The sequence below is a fragment of the Guillardia theta genome (assembly GCF_000315625.1).
Source record: "Guillardia theta CCMP2712 unplaced genomic scaffold GUITHscaffold_25, whole genome shotgun sequence".
In the NCBI taxonomy this organism is placed as follows: Eukaryota; class Cryptophyceae; order Pyrenomonadales; family Geminigeraceae; genus Guillardia; species Guillardia theta.
In genome coordinates, this window is record NW_005434649.1 from 737905 (window position 1) to 751784 (window position 13880).

A 13880-nucleotide genomic window follows, 5' to 3' on the forward strand; every position below is an offset into this window, starting at 1 on the left:
CGAGCAGAGCTAGCGCCCACCTGCTGTGTGAACGATGACATGCAGGAGCTGAAGGCGAGCAGAGCCTCATGCTTGAAAGACAGGAGGAGCTTGAGGGTTCAGTCGTGTCCTGACGCCTGTCAGCATCAGCTAATCGTGCTACCATGTTCGAATTCCTTTCCTCTCTCGCGTTTACTTCCAATCCTTCCGATCCTTCGCTGCTCGTCGTTTCATCGTCTTCAAAGTCTCTTGCACATGAACGAGCTGGTCTTCCTCGTCTCAGCTTCACTCGATACTCCTTCCGTGCTGCTGTTTGCGACTCGTAAACCAAGGCTCCCCACCAGTCGTCTTCCGTTTCCTCCTCTTCCTCCAGCATCCAAAACGTTTCAGACCCCCTGCATGGCTACTCAGAGGAGCTTCGAGAGTGGCAGCGTTCACCGTCTTGTGCCGCAAGGACGATGGAACGTGAGATGCACGAAAGTTCCGACGGGCCCGACAACCTGCCAAGGGGGTTAAACGGCTACAAGCGACAGCAAGCATGACCATGGACGAGATCTCTTCCACACCCATCCCACCGACATCCACGTCGTCAACCTGCTGCTGTTAGCCGGAAGCTTCCATGCACCTCTTGTCATCTCTTGTCTCACCTTCACGAGCAGGTCGAACACATGGATCAGTCTGCTGCTTCTTGCCGACCCACCTTGAGAAAGTCTGAACTCCTATACTCTCACGATTCAAGCTACCTCGGATCAGCCCTTCGACTGTAGTGTCCATATCATCTTCCTCCTTGAGCTCTTGTCCCAACACAATGCCAACTCCCGCCAGCTCTCCTGGCGAGGCTCTGGTTCATAGAGGCGTTATTCCAGTTGATTGGCGCTCTGTGGATGGCAACTCACGGAATTTGTCCATCCGTCATGTTAGTGGCAAGATATCCTGATGAAAGTGCAAGGAGACACTGATGTCATGGTTTCCTCTTGTCTCTCCCCCTCCCCCTCCCCCTCCTCTTCCTTCCCCTCCTCAGTCAGCCCGGCGGTGCAGATGCCATCTTGCCAGGTTTGTCGCCGAGTTCACCTCAGGACCAGAAATGACAAGTGATCATGAATAGGTTATGAGCCTCCCCCTCAGGCTCCGATGGGTCCGACGTCAATGCCGGGCCGCTCCCTCCGGCTACCGGGCCCAGCGGCCCGGCGGCCGGCGATCACCCGGCGGCCCGGCGACCTGAATATTATTGAGTTACTAACTAAGGGCTAAGTTATTAGAGTCCCGGCCGGGTCCGGGCCCCGTGACCCCGTGACCCACTGACGAGTGACTACGAAGTCAAGGGCTCCGGGGCGGGCGCGTGCACTGTCGCATAAAATTACCCAGCAGAACCCTGAAATGACGCCGGGGGTATGGCGGGAGCGACACGTGATGTGGGCGCGGCTGAAGCGGCAGAGGACGAGGCTGCTGGCTCATCCCACAACCCTCATGCTCTTGGCAACACTCTCTTTGCTCCTGCTTGCTTGCCTTCTGTTTGCTGCGAAGACCCGGTACAATTGCGGGTTCGACACGACTTGCTGGTGGGAAGGAATGGAAATCCAGGAAGTGCGAAAACTATCCAAGCACTATGACCCTCTTGAAGGAGGAAACAACCAAATCTTCGTGTATGATCAAGGTGGGGTGAGAACACTCAAGTTTGGCAGCCTCAAGTCCGTGCGACAGGCAACTGCTGTGGTAGTGTATGCCTTGTCCTGTTTTGTCCCTTTGATGACTTTGGAATGGCAAGGTTGGAAATCCAAACATCTTCACCATCCCCTGCTCCTGCTGCATGGCGTCCATGGTTGAATGATGTGCCCTGAACCATCCATGACATCTTTTGCAGCTCACCCTCCTCCTGAGCTTCTCCCCTCCCCGCAAGATCTTGATCTTTGGGATGGGTGGGGGTATGATTCCGGCGTACCTGCAGCATCAGTTCCCTTCAGCGTCGATAGACATCGTTGACCTTGAGAAAGACATCTTTCCCATCGCATTCACCTGGTTCAACGTCGTTGAGCGCCCGTCGACCAGGACCTTTGTGGCTGACGGGCGGCGCTGGGTTGGTGGATGAAGAAGTCAGAGAGTTTGCATCTGACTTTTAGTCCAGCTGAATGACTACAAGGAAGCTCAAGGAAGATATGATGTTGTCGTGCAGGTTACGATGTAGCCATGCGGCTCAAGGATGCCAACATCTCTCGCAGGACGCTTGCGCTGGACATCCTTGCTCAATGTTGACTGTGGAGGGGCTGACGATCATCAGAGAACGAGTTCTCGCTGAACATGGCGTCATCGTTCAGAACTTGTTTGGGGTGAGGAGATTGTTGAGTTGATGTCATCGCTGACCATGATCACAGAGCCAGGTGAACGTCCTGAGGACGTATCAGGAGGTTTTCCCTTCAGTTGTCCTAGTGGATACCGGATTCTCATCGAAGGTAGTGCTGCATATTTCAATTTGAAGCTGATTGTTTACACTCACTCCAGATCATTGTGAGTAGCTCCGAACATCTTCCAACAAGACAAGCATTCCTGGATCGGTCAAGACTCCTGCAGTTCATGGAGAGAGGACCTCTGTATGAAGAGCTGCTGTGATGTTTGACTCTCATGTGACGTGCTCTCTGGTCCAATGCGATGAATGCATGATCTGCACGGTTGCGGGATGAAGATGCTACTTCCATGGTCTGAAGAGCGGAACAAGTTCCGACATGAAGCTGTCGACCTTAGTGAAGGTAGAGCATCAACTTCTGATGTAAAAGACTGACTCATGTGAATCTTGCCTCTTCGAATTCTGAAATGCAATTGGCAATGATAGAATCATCTTACAGTCGCATCGGAGCCGTTGCTCGCCGTCAATCCAATCTTTGACAACAACACAGATCTTGTGGAGTTGGAAAAGAAGCGATGGGGTGAACTGTGAACAAGATTGAACAGGAGGACAGGGAACTGCTGATCATGGAAGAGAAGTGGAGATGCTCTACAGGAGGAGCACCTTGAGAGCAAAGCAGAGGAGAGGGGAAGAGAGGGGAGGATTGGAGAGCAGAGGAGAGCAGAGGAGAGCAGAGGAGGATGAGGGAGGTGCTCCCAGGGAATGATTCCTTTCCCTCATCGACGTCATCGTCAGATAGAATCGATCGTAAGTGAACCTTGTGGGCACCTGGTGAGCAATGCGGGCTTTCAAGGCAGGAGAAGACTGCGATGGAGATGGTGGTCGGACTTGCTGCGATAAATCCAATGTGAATCGCGATAGGAACCATCCAAGGCCGACGGTAGGCGAGATCAGGGCGCCGGAGGGATTGAGGTTGTAGAGGATGAGGCTGATAGTAACATGAAACGATCAACGGGAACCTTTTCATGCTCTCTGCGCTGCTCCCTCCAACGGAAGTCTTTCTAGTAGCTGGTTCTCAGTCACGGTTGTTAGCCGGGCCCAGGTATAATCATACGGTAGCGCACACGGCTTCACTTAGTCAAGTCCCCGGTAGCCGTCTTGATGGATCACATACCAGCCGGGCCAGTCAGATAGCGCCGAGTTAACAATACTCTCCTGTAAACCACGACTCTTACGTGTTTTAAAGGCGGCAATGTAGCGTGTGGGACGAAGAGGGGGCTTTCCTAGCCGTCTTGCTAAGGTCCTCTCATGTCTGGATGCTTGGGTTTCACATCCTAGCATACAGTCTATCTCTCATGTGCTCCTCAATTCTGGTTTTGTCACTGAGGGTGCATTAAACTCGGTCTTGAGCAAAAACTGTCTTGTTACAACTAAGGTCGATGTGCCATGATATCTGCGTGACTTTCAGGGCATAGTACAAGTCTAACAAACTTGTGCCCCTAACACTGCCAGGTTTTGGGGACAGCAGTGGGCAGGATCAGGGTTGTTTCTCGCTGTCCGATCTGAGGAAGGCCTTCCTAGCTGGCCTCCGTGGGTAGTATGATCAGGCTCGTCAGTTATCATCTGGCCCCGCCAGGCTTTCTTGCCACGGATTCTTACTACTTTGAGTAAAAGATTTCATGTCGACCTCGATACCGAGCCTCCGAGTGTTCTTTAGTAGCCGTATGATTTGAGTGCGCGGCCCGAGGGCCGGGTCGGGCCCGGGATAATGGATTCTCTGAGGCGAACCCGGCGTCTAAAGAATTTGAAGTCAAACTGAACGTTGCACGACGTGGAGGACGGAATGGGGGGGAGAGGAGGAGAAGCAGAAGGGAGAGGAGAAGGGAGAGGAAGAACTTGACTTGACTAGGAGGAGGATGAAAAAGAAGAAGGAAGGCATTCAAGAAAGATGAGGGAATCAAGAAAGATGAGGGAAAAGATGATAGTTTCATCTGGAAGAGGATCCGAGTAAGGTTTTCGGCTTGAGTAGAAGGAGTCAAACATTGATAGGAGGAGCTTGTGCGCTCGTTGTTGATGATCGTCTTTTAGGCATGGCATTGCCCTGTTCCGTCCTCGTCTATGAAGAAGAAATCTCTCAATTGAAGGAGAAGCTCCGAAGGCAGGACAGCGAGCTCAAAGATCTGCATGCTATGATATGGGGGGAGTCGCAAGATGGACGCGCGACATGGGTCCCAGAGGAGCAGCAGGAGCACGAGTTTGCGTCGGAGCGCGAGGTCAAGGATGGAGATGGAGGGTTGTCTGCAGTTGAGGAGAGGGCAGGCCATCATCTCGACGAGACTGTATCAGTGAGCTCTAGGCACGGCAGCCCCGACAAGAAACAGGCCTCACCAGCCGACCAAGTGAACATGTCTGACCTGTCGCAGAAAGAGACTCCCTTGCTGTACCATGATGAGCCCAACAAGGTGCAGCAGGACTGGATGATCAACTTCAACATGGTCTCTTCTCCTCCCCGCCCCCTTCGCGATGATACGATGCAGCGAGAAGCTGAGGAGATAGAGTCCTCCATCCGCCACTTGGAAGGGACTCTTTCTGTTGTCTCTCGACTTCACTTTCATGCGGGAGAGGCTGTCCACAGGCTTGCGACGCGAACGGCGATGGTTCATGATGAGATGCAGAGACAGATCAGAGAAGTGCTGCGATGTCTGGGGAAGGTAGAGGGTGTGATGGGCGACGTGATGGAGGAGATCGAGAGAGCTCACGAGGCTTCCATGGTCGATGTTTCAGTCCAGACAGAGCCTGAGGCACAGCAAGCGTTCCAAGAGTCGGTAGAGACTCAACACAAGTTCCACCTTGTAGACCGAAACAACCTCCTGAGTCAAAGTGACAACACAGAGGGGGACGATGAAGAAACAAAGCTGGAAGGCAAGGCTGAAAGTGAGCAGCGGATTGCCTCTACGATTGGAACGCTGCCGACCCGCAACTCCTTTACTTCCTCCGTGATCCTTTGCTTGCTGAGCTCGATCCTCTTGTGTAGCGTGTGCTTGTCTTCGCTCATGCAGATCAGCGAAGTCTCGTCTCCTTCCTCTGGTCTTGCGTTGCAAGTCTCTTGTCCTTCAGACGACATCATGTTCAAGGAGATGTTCGCCAGCGACCGATACGTCCTCGTCGAAGAAGCGTACTATGACAGGTAACTCGCTCCTCCTCCTCTCCTCTCCCCTCCCCCCCTTCCTGCTGAGCTTCCTCCTCCCCCTCTCTCCTCTTGAGATTCCTCCTCCCTGCTCTGACTCCTGGCCTGCAGAGTGATCGCTAGGAAGAGTAGAAGCATGACCATGGTACCTCCCTGCACCTGTAAGGGCGAGGAGGAGAGGCAGGGATCGTCCTGGTTCGGATGGGGTAAGAGGTCCAAGACAAGAGCAAGAGAGGGAGGAAACAGATGGTCTGTCTCCTCATCTTGTACGCTCTCCTGCTCTGGTGGAATGAGAGACGTTTGCGATAGCATCTGCTGATGAGAACAAACGTGCAGAGCTATCTTCCTGCCGTCCGAGCCCCTTAACCCTCTCCCCCTTCAAAGCTCCTCTCTTTCATGTTAACTGTTCAAGTAAAACACCTTGACCTGCTGACTGAGTGCTCCCGTGAGGTCTCTGACTCAGAGCAAGGGGTGAGATGTGATGTACTTTGTATGGCTAGAAAGGGACAATAAGCATGACGAATAGGGTTGAAAGAGTTGAAGAAGCTTGCAAGGGAGGAAAGAAGAGTGAAAGACTGAGAAGGAGGGCAACAAGGTAGAGAAAGAAAACTGAAAAAATCCTTCGAGACTTCAGCGGAATAATCCCGAGAAATGCAGGCAGATCAGCACAGACCCAATGGTCAAGATCTGCAGTAAATCAGCAAGAATCGAAGAATAACAGACAAGAGAAAAAAGAAAACAAGACGAGGAAACAAGGCAGAAACAGAAGAGAGAAGACATGATTCTGGAGAGTAACGGAGGCAACAATGAGAGTGAACAGAGGAGAAAGGATAAGTGTGTTCATCAGAGAAGGGAGGATTGTGTAGAAGGGAGGATTGTGGGAAGGGGTGGGAAAGAAACAGACAAGAAGAAGGAAAATTGATAGAAGGAAATAGGAGCGCATCACGAGGAGCAGCTTACAGCAGCGCTGCAGGAACCCAGGGTGACCATCATCCAAGGCCTGCGGAACGTGAGCAGAAGAGGAGAGGAGATGGTACAAAGGACTTAGAGACCGAAGGGTGGATTTAACAGAAAGGAGAGGGGAGAGATGAGGTTGGAAAGAAGACGAGGGACGTAGCGAGGGAGGGAGGAGGCAGGGCTCCAAGAAGTATGGAGGATAGAGTGTGGAAGAGGAGGAGGAGGACCATGGAGACTCAGCGTTGGTAGCGATGGAGGGACTGGCGGGCTGGAAGGGCTCGAGACCAGACTTCAAGTTCTCCCCAAAGAAAGCCCCGACCTGAGGAACAGTATTTGAAACTTAGTCAGACGAGCAAGGGGAGGGAAAAGACAAGACAAGAGAAGAAGAGATAGTGGGATGATGAGGGCAGAGAGGATGGGATCGGAGAGAACAAGTCCGAGGAGGAGGTCAGAAGACGCTGGCTGAGGACAGGGAAGTAAGACGATACCAGCGCAGTAGCGGCAAAGACGGTGGTGGCGAAGGTGAATCGCATGTCTGCAACGATGATGCGATTTCTCCTTATCTTTAGGCGAAGCTGAACCATGTCTTGCAGCGAGTCGATCTGCAGACCATTCAGCTGGTTGCAAAGGAAGCGACGACAGCGAGGAGGAGGGGAACGGGTGTTGGGTGCACAAGGGCGAGGGAAAGGAGGGAGGACAGGGAGCTCACATCGCGATCGAGGCTGCGAAGATGCAAGAGCATCATCTCAAACACCATGCTGTATCCGTCCAGCAGCGATTCCACCAGCTCTGCATTCCCTTGCTCGTTGGGAGAAGCTAGAAACCTTGTGTGGAGTGCCATGAGGGGAAGAACAAAGAAAGCTCGAGGAGGATATCGAAGAGCGAGCATGGGAAGGAGTGAAGATCCAGAAGCAGGAGCGGAAACGGGCAACACAATTGGGAGAGAACAAGGGAAAGAGGAGGAGGAGGAGGAGAAAGAGGAGAAGGAGAAAGAGGAGGAACGAAGGAACGAAGGGAGGGATGAAGAGAGGTACATCTGAGCCATGAGGGAATGGTTGCTCTGCGGCTCGTCTACAGCCTTGGCCACATCCTCCACGTGTTTGAGCTCCTGAAGAATTTTCAGCCTCCCATCGACTCCTCAACAGACGAATTCTTCGCCTCGTCCTGACCTTGTCTATGCTCCTCTGCAGTGCTGCGAATTGATTGAGAATCTCATCGTTCAATATGACGTCGATGTTGCTCAGGATCTGTCGAAATTTTCTCTCTCATTTAACGCGTCTCGATCTTATCATTGAGCTTACGTTGTGGGCCTTGTTCAGGCACCTCTTGACCTTGTCAATGTGCCTGAGAAACGCTTCAAGAGGGATGTGAGGGAGCTTGTTTGTCAGGCGCACCAGTTGAAGACGGTGTAAAGGATCGCCTCGAGGGCTTGTAGCTCAAAAGGATAGTCCTGCAACTTTCAGATTCGTTACAAACAGGAAAGGCGCTCGAGGACCAAAGAGAAACAGCAACGCCTGGTTATACGAGAACAACCATCTATACATGTTGATGTTTGTATTTCACATCGGATACGCAAAGACGCAGAGAAATAACTGCAATTTTGCACGTGTGGTCGATTACAACAAGTTTACCTCGGGAATATCTTTCAGTGACTCGAGACGAGGTAGCAAAGGCTGAAGGACCGCATCCGCACCATCTTGAACAACGATGTACAATGCTCCTCTCTGATCCAACGACATCAAAGCTTGACAAAAGCAGCCATGAGCAACTCACTGTCACAACAGCCCTCATCACATCCAAACTGATCACCAAACTTCCTCTTCTGACCATCAAGACCGAGTTGGATATCCCCTACCCAGCGTTCAGTTTACTCTCGCCGACTCTTCGTCTTCACCTGTAGACAGCGCAGATCTCGAAACTGGAGGTTGCTTTGATTCTGATTCTTGACTTCTTCCACGTCCTCGTCCAACGAAACGAAGAAATCACTCCTTCTGGTCCGCACGTGCGCGGCCGGACTTGGCTGCCTGTCGATCACGTCAGAAACATCGGAACACGGCAAGCACGCCTCACGGAGCCTGCAGCTTCTCTCTTGAGCCTGAACGCTGATGGAGGGGGGGTCAGAAGGTCTCGAGGGAGAGAGAGAGAGCAGCAACCGTGAGAGACGGCTCCATGGTGCGACATAGCACTAGCAAGTCCCACCGGCTGATCTGATACATGCACGACTGCAGGTCGTTCTTGATCTCTAGGATTGTAATCTCTTCGTCGGGTTGGAAATCTTTTGCAGTCACTCTGCATCATGTGCTTTCAGATGTTTGACGTTGAGAGAACGCTGAACTTACTTTCTGACGACGTCGACAATCTCGACAAAGCTGCTGTCAACCATGGATGATGGGTCCTCGCTAACGTGGTCGAGCTGAGAGGTTTTCGTCGGTGAAACAACTTCAGAGCTCGCATTTCCTTTCTGCATTTTCAACACAGTCTGGAAATTTTGGCGAGTAACTTCCATGGAGCGACGCTTGTTGGGGGATTTCGTCATCTCTATCTCATGCTCAGAATACTCCGGCATAGTCTGCTCTCGCCGCAGCATCCCGTCTTCGCTTCTAGACTAGCAGTCAAGCGCAAGAGGATGAGACATGACGAGCTGCTTGTCAGGACGGTGGAATCCCCGCCTTCATGCCCTCATCTGCCAGATCGCGATCTCAGGAGACGCTGAAAAAGGGATTTCCTCATGGCTCCTGTTGAAAACGTCAAGCAGGGTGATGGTCGACACACGTGTAGATGATATATAGTAATTCTTACAGGCAGTGATATTATTCAATCAGGGGTGGTCGACATGATGAAATGAGAGGCGAGGGATGTTGAAAGGCTAGGAACATCACAAGGGGGCAGGAAACAGCTTTGAGTTTGAAGGCGAGAGGATGGATGGAAGGAGAACAAGAGAGGGATAGCTGCGAGCGGGGAGGGAGAGGAGGAGCTGAAATTAGGGAGGGAGAGGAGCAAGGAGGAGGTCGAAGAGCTCACAGGAAGCATCATCGTTCTTGTTACTGCCCCCTACAAGGCACGGGAAGCAAAGCCATGGAGTTGCCAGTGGCGGGACGTAGCCGACGAGGGGGTGGGGGTCAAATTTTGTGGGCCATACATGAGAAATAGTGGGGTAATAAGCCATACATGGGGGGGTATACAATTGTGCGAGGACTTAAGATCGAGGGGTAGGTGGTCAATTTCTAGGGGATGAGGGGGGTTATGAAGTGAGTGGGGATGAGGCCACCAGCAATGGGAGGGAGGGGGATGAGGGTACTTCCAATTTTTAACGTTTGGAAATTTGAATTCGCGTGTAGGCTGATGCACGCCGGTGGTACCACCCCCTGTTTTTGGTGCACTTGTTGGGTATTGGACCCCTCCTACCCCGAGCTCCTCCTCCTTGGCGTTGCCTGCTCGCTGACACCTGACTCTGACCTCTTTCTTCTTCCTCCTCCTCGTCCTTCTCCTCCTCCTCGTGGTGTTCTTATCTTCATCTTGATCTTTATCATCTCTGCTAAGCTTTCATCTTTTGTTTCCAACAGCACCTGAACTCTCCCAGTCAGTTTCTTTCCAATTTTCCAACATTGTTTAGTTTACGTTTCGATGTTTCTCACTTGATTCTCTTTATCAGGTTCAGCTTTCTTGCAGCAAGTTCGACAAAAAAGGTGAAAGGCAGGGTGATTTAGCGTTCCCTGCGTAGCTTGTATCTACAAAAGATGTCAACAGCAGCCAGACATCTCAAAGCTCTTGAGAAGGTGCTGTTGGGGATTAGAGGAAAATGTGATGAGAAGCTCGATCAACTTCAAGAAGAATTTGTCGAACATCAAGAATGGTTGAGAAAGACCATTGCAGACACAAAAGAAAGCAAGTGAGATTGCCGTGAAATGAGAAAGTGTTGTATGTTCATGTTGCTACAGGGACGGCCTTGGGCTTGTGTGCCCCCCAACCAACCGCAAAGCCAAGCGAACGACGTCGAAGATTCAAGTAAGAGATATGTGGAGTGTGATCTTCTGTTCTAAACTGCTCATAGAACGAAGACAACAAAGAGAACGTGGACAATGGCAAGATTGAACGTCCATTCAAGGTCTCGAAGCACAAAGCTGAGGAGAGCCAGTCAAGCAACGAGAATGAGCAAGAGGAGGCATCGAAGAAGGACGCGAAAAAGTCGAGAGGAAAATCCATCTCAGGAAAGAGCAAACAGCAGGAGTCAGCGAATGACGGGCAGGACCTCTCATCGCTTGATAAGAAGGACCTGTCGAAGCTCAAAGTTGTGCAACTGAGGGCAGAGCTCCAAGCTCGCGGCCTCCCGACTACTGGGCTCAAGGACGAGCTTGTTGCTAAGCTTGCAAGTGCCTTGGAGGCTGAGCAGGCGGACAAGTTCGAGACAGTGCTGGTGGGCCAGGACATCATTCCTAGGGTGGGGATGCGAGTAAGGCACGTGTCAGGGAAAAGCCACAAGTCCTCGCGAGGACTCGCAGGCACTATCGAGATCATCCCTGGGAGAGGAGCGCTGAAGCCCGACGAGAGGAGCGTGAGCGTGAGATGGGATGCTGACTTGACGGATGTCCGAGGACCGTACTACACCGGAGAGCCTTGTGACAGAGGGTCAGGCATTGGGACCCCCAAGTTTGACCTGATCTGCATCGAAGCCGTCAACCTTGCTATGGAGCAGGAAGAGCAGGAGCAGGTCGAGAACGTTCATATGGAGGAAGTCGTTGAAAGTAAGGTCAAGGATGACGGCAACAAGGAAGCAATACAGAAGGAAGACGCTGAGGAGAAGGACGAGGAAGGGGAGGAAGACGAGGAACTCGTTATTGACCCGGAAGACGACAAGGACAACGACTGCATGGACTTGCAGGTTTCTTCTGTGCCCAACGAGCAGACAAACAACCCGATTGTGCTGGACGATCTGCAGATCGACGAAATGGACGAGGAGCTATCAGCTCCTGTAGTCGAGCAGAAGAACAGCGAGAAGGAGGAGGAGGTGGCTAAGGAGCCGGAAGCCAAGGAGAAGGAGAAGCGGAGTTCGGAAACCAGGCTGTCAGGAACGAAGCGAACTAGTGACGGGTAAGGAGCCTCCCCCTTGCTCTTGATGCGAGGGCATGACTTGCCGATGTTTCAGCAAGGCGAAGGCCGAGGAACCGAAGGAGGAGGAGGAGAGCAAGCAATCAAGCTCTGCCCAGGCTCTTCAGCAGAGGCTCGAGGCCTGCAAGCAGGCATGGGCAGCTCACCAGGTGTCTTCCAGCTCCAACGGTTACTCAGAGAGCACTCCCAGCAAGAAGCAAGCCGTGGAGGTGAGCTGAGAGGAGGATGGAGGGGGTTGTTGACGGCAGGAGGAGCAGGGCAAGAAGCCCGTGGTTCTCGAGGTAACCAAGTACTCGACCCCCTCGAAGCAGCAGAAGCCTGACCCCCACACTGGACTCTGCGCGATGGAGACTGGGGGGTGAGGCCTCCCTCCCCCGCTCCCCCAACTTTCTGTTTCTCGCCTTCCACTTGTACTTGTTCGTTATCTTTCTATTCTCACGTTCCCTCTCAACAGCTCCCTCTGCACGTCTGCTAAGAAGGCTGCACGCCCACCAGACATCGGGCAGGTCAGAAGGAGGAGGAGGAGGAAGTTCTTTCGTGGTGCTCACTGTCGCTCCCCCAGGTCAACGAGAGTGTACAGCAGTTCCGTGCTATCATCTCTCGGATCAACGCCGAGAAGGGAATCACTTCTTATGAGGTGAAGAGGAGGAGGAGGGAACGAGAAAAAGGGAGGAAGAGGCGGGGGAGATGGTTGGATCTGATTCTCCTTTCTCAGACTCCGTCGCACTCATCCAACCTGCCCCCTCGTGCCAGCTTGAACAACAACAAGCCTGTGGTATACCTTCCATCCCATCCCTTTCACCACCACCACTCTCCTCTTCCTGCTCCTGATCCTGACCCTCCTCCTTCGCCCCCCACCCCCCCCCCCCACCCCCCCCTCCTGCCTTCTCTCCTTCTATCTCTCCTGGTCTCTCGAGCGGCTGAGGGGTTAGCAGGAGGACAGCGCAGAGAAGGCCAACCGGGTCATCACGTGGCCACAGCAGCAGCGGCCGGTCGTCCTCAAGCACGTCGAGCTCAAGTCTTCCTCCCCTGCTGTGAAGGCTCAGGTCAGCGTCCTGTCCTCTCCCCTCCCCTCCTTCCGCATTATCTCCTCTTCCTCTCCCCTCCTCCCTCTGCATCCTACTACCACTCTTCTGCCTCCTTCCTCCTAGCTGCATCTGCCTTGAGTCGTTTCCTCTCGCTTATCTCCTCGCAGCGACTGACGGAGGAGCGACTGAGCGCGCACATCAAGTCCGCGGGCAAGCAAGACATGATGCACGCGTTCCAGAGTAGCAACGAAGACCCGCGGGCAGCGAGCGCGAGGTGAAGATGGAGGGAGGAGGAGGAGGAGGAGGTCCTTACACTGTGACAGACTGGATGCTGCTCAGAGGCAGCAGAGAGCAGCAGAGAACAGAGCGAGGATCGAGGAAGAAGCCAAGAAGAAGGCGCAGGAGCAGGAGAGGAGGTGAGGGCGGGAGGGATGCCTGACATTGTCATGACCATCTGCTGGCTCAGGCGAAAGGAGCTGGAGAACAAGAGGATCGAGGCTGAGAGGATCGCAGCTGAGCGGCGCCAGAAGGTGACGATCAAGAACAGAGGGAGCAGCAGGACACGAGGAGGAGGAGGAGGAGGAGGAGGAGGAGGAGGAGTGTTTGTTGACTAACTCCATTACAGGAAGCGCAGCAGCAGCAGGAGCGTCTCGAGGCAGCGAAGAGAAGGGCGCAGGAAGACGAAGAGCGAAAGTTGCGGGCTATCAGAGAGCAGCAGGAGCTGGAGGAGAGAAAGAGGCAGGAACGCGAGCGAGCCGAGCAGGTGAGGAGCAAGGAGTAGCATCTCAGACGCTGACCATCATGCAGGCTGAGAGGGAGAGGCAGGAGAGGGAGAGGCAGGAGAAGGAGAGGCAGGAGAAGGAGAGGCAGGAAAGGGAGAGGCAGGAGAAAGAGCGAGCTGCTGCTGCCGCCGCCGCTGCCGCTGGTGAGATGCTGAAACCGTCATCCTTCCTCCTCCTGCTTCCTCCTCTGACTCGTTCAGCAGCCAAGGCCAAGCCTGCCGTCCCCTCGTTCTCTCAGAGCAACGTGAGTTGTCAGCTTGTTGACTCATTGGCTGACCTTCTGCCCAGCAGCCTTCCAGTGCATCCAAGGGAGGAATCCTCGGGGCCCTTGGCAAGGTGAAGAGAGAGGAGGAGGATGGTACGAGGAACATTCATTCGTCCTCCTCCTTCAGGTGGTCGGCAACGTGTTTGGCACTGGGATGCAGCAGGAGGCCCCCAAGCCAGCAGAGAAGTAAGGAGGAGGAGGAGGAGGAGGAGGAGGAGGAGGAGGAGGAGGAGGAGGT

At 53.3% G+C, this 13880-nt stretch overlaps 4 protein-coding genes across 4 annotated transcripts; 3 read left to right on the forward strand and 1 right to left on the reverse strand.

Annotated features, from left to right (window-relative positions):
- Positions 1–1891: 1891 nt before the first annotated feature.
- On the forward strand, positions 1892–2583 carry GUITHDRAFT_106696 (hypothetical protein; the record flags this gene model as incomplete). The annotated part of the gene is made up of 5 exons (XM_005834632.1): positions 1892–2053; positions 2102–2149; positions 2196–2303; positions 2349–2426; positions 2476–2583. 5 exons carry the CDS (start codon positions 1892–1894, stop codon positions 2581–2583), a joined length of 504 nt encoding a protein of 167 aa, XP_005834689.1.
- Positions 2584–4407: 1824 nt separating this feature from the next.
- Positions 4408–5508, forward strand: GUITHDRAFT_137451 (hypothetical protein; the record flags this gene model as incomplete). The annotated part of the gene is made up of 1 exon (XM_005834633.1): positions 4408–5508. One exon carries the CDS (start codon positions 4408–4410, stop codon positions 5506–5508), a length of 1101 nt encoding a protein of 366 aa, XP_005834690.1.
- A 626-nt stretch (positions 5509–6134) lies between these two features.
- Positions 6135–9048, reverse strand: GUITHDRAFT_137452 (hypothetical protein; the record flags this gene model as incomplete). Its single annotated transcript, XM_005834634.1, has 14 exons — positions 6135–6191; positions 6465–6504; positions 6689–6780; positions 6950–7063; positions 7171–7285; positions 7496–7569; positions 7631–7708; positions 7763–7805; positions 7856–7911; positions 8093–8185; positions 8235–8312; positions 8356–8485; positions 8661–8750; positions 8801–9048. The coding sequence occupies 14 exons, from the start codon at positions 9046–9048 to the stop codon at positions 6135–6137; spliced, it is 1308 nt and encodes a 435-aa protein (XP_005834691.1).
- A 1150-nt stretch (positions 9049–10198) lies between these two features.
- Positions 10199–13832, forward strand: GUITHDRAFT_106699 (hypothetical protein; the record flags this gene model as incomplete). Its single annotated transcript, XM_005834635.1, has 17 exons — positions 10199–10350; positions 10400–10466; positions 10513–11549; positions 11605–11776; positions 11825–11925; positions 12022–12073; positions 12130–12204; positions 12283–12342; positions 12503–12613; positions 12763–12869; positions 12919–13011; positions 13062–13125; positions 13221–13358; positions 13403–13520; positions 13581–13621; positions 13666–13713; positions 13770–13832. 17 exons carry the CDS (start codon positions 10199–10201, stop codon positions 13830–13832), a joined length of 2499 nt encoding a protein of 832 aa, XP_005834692.1.
- Between the last annotated feature and the right edge of the window lie 48 nt (positions 13833–13880).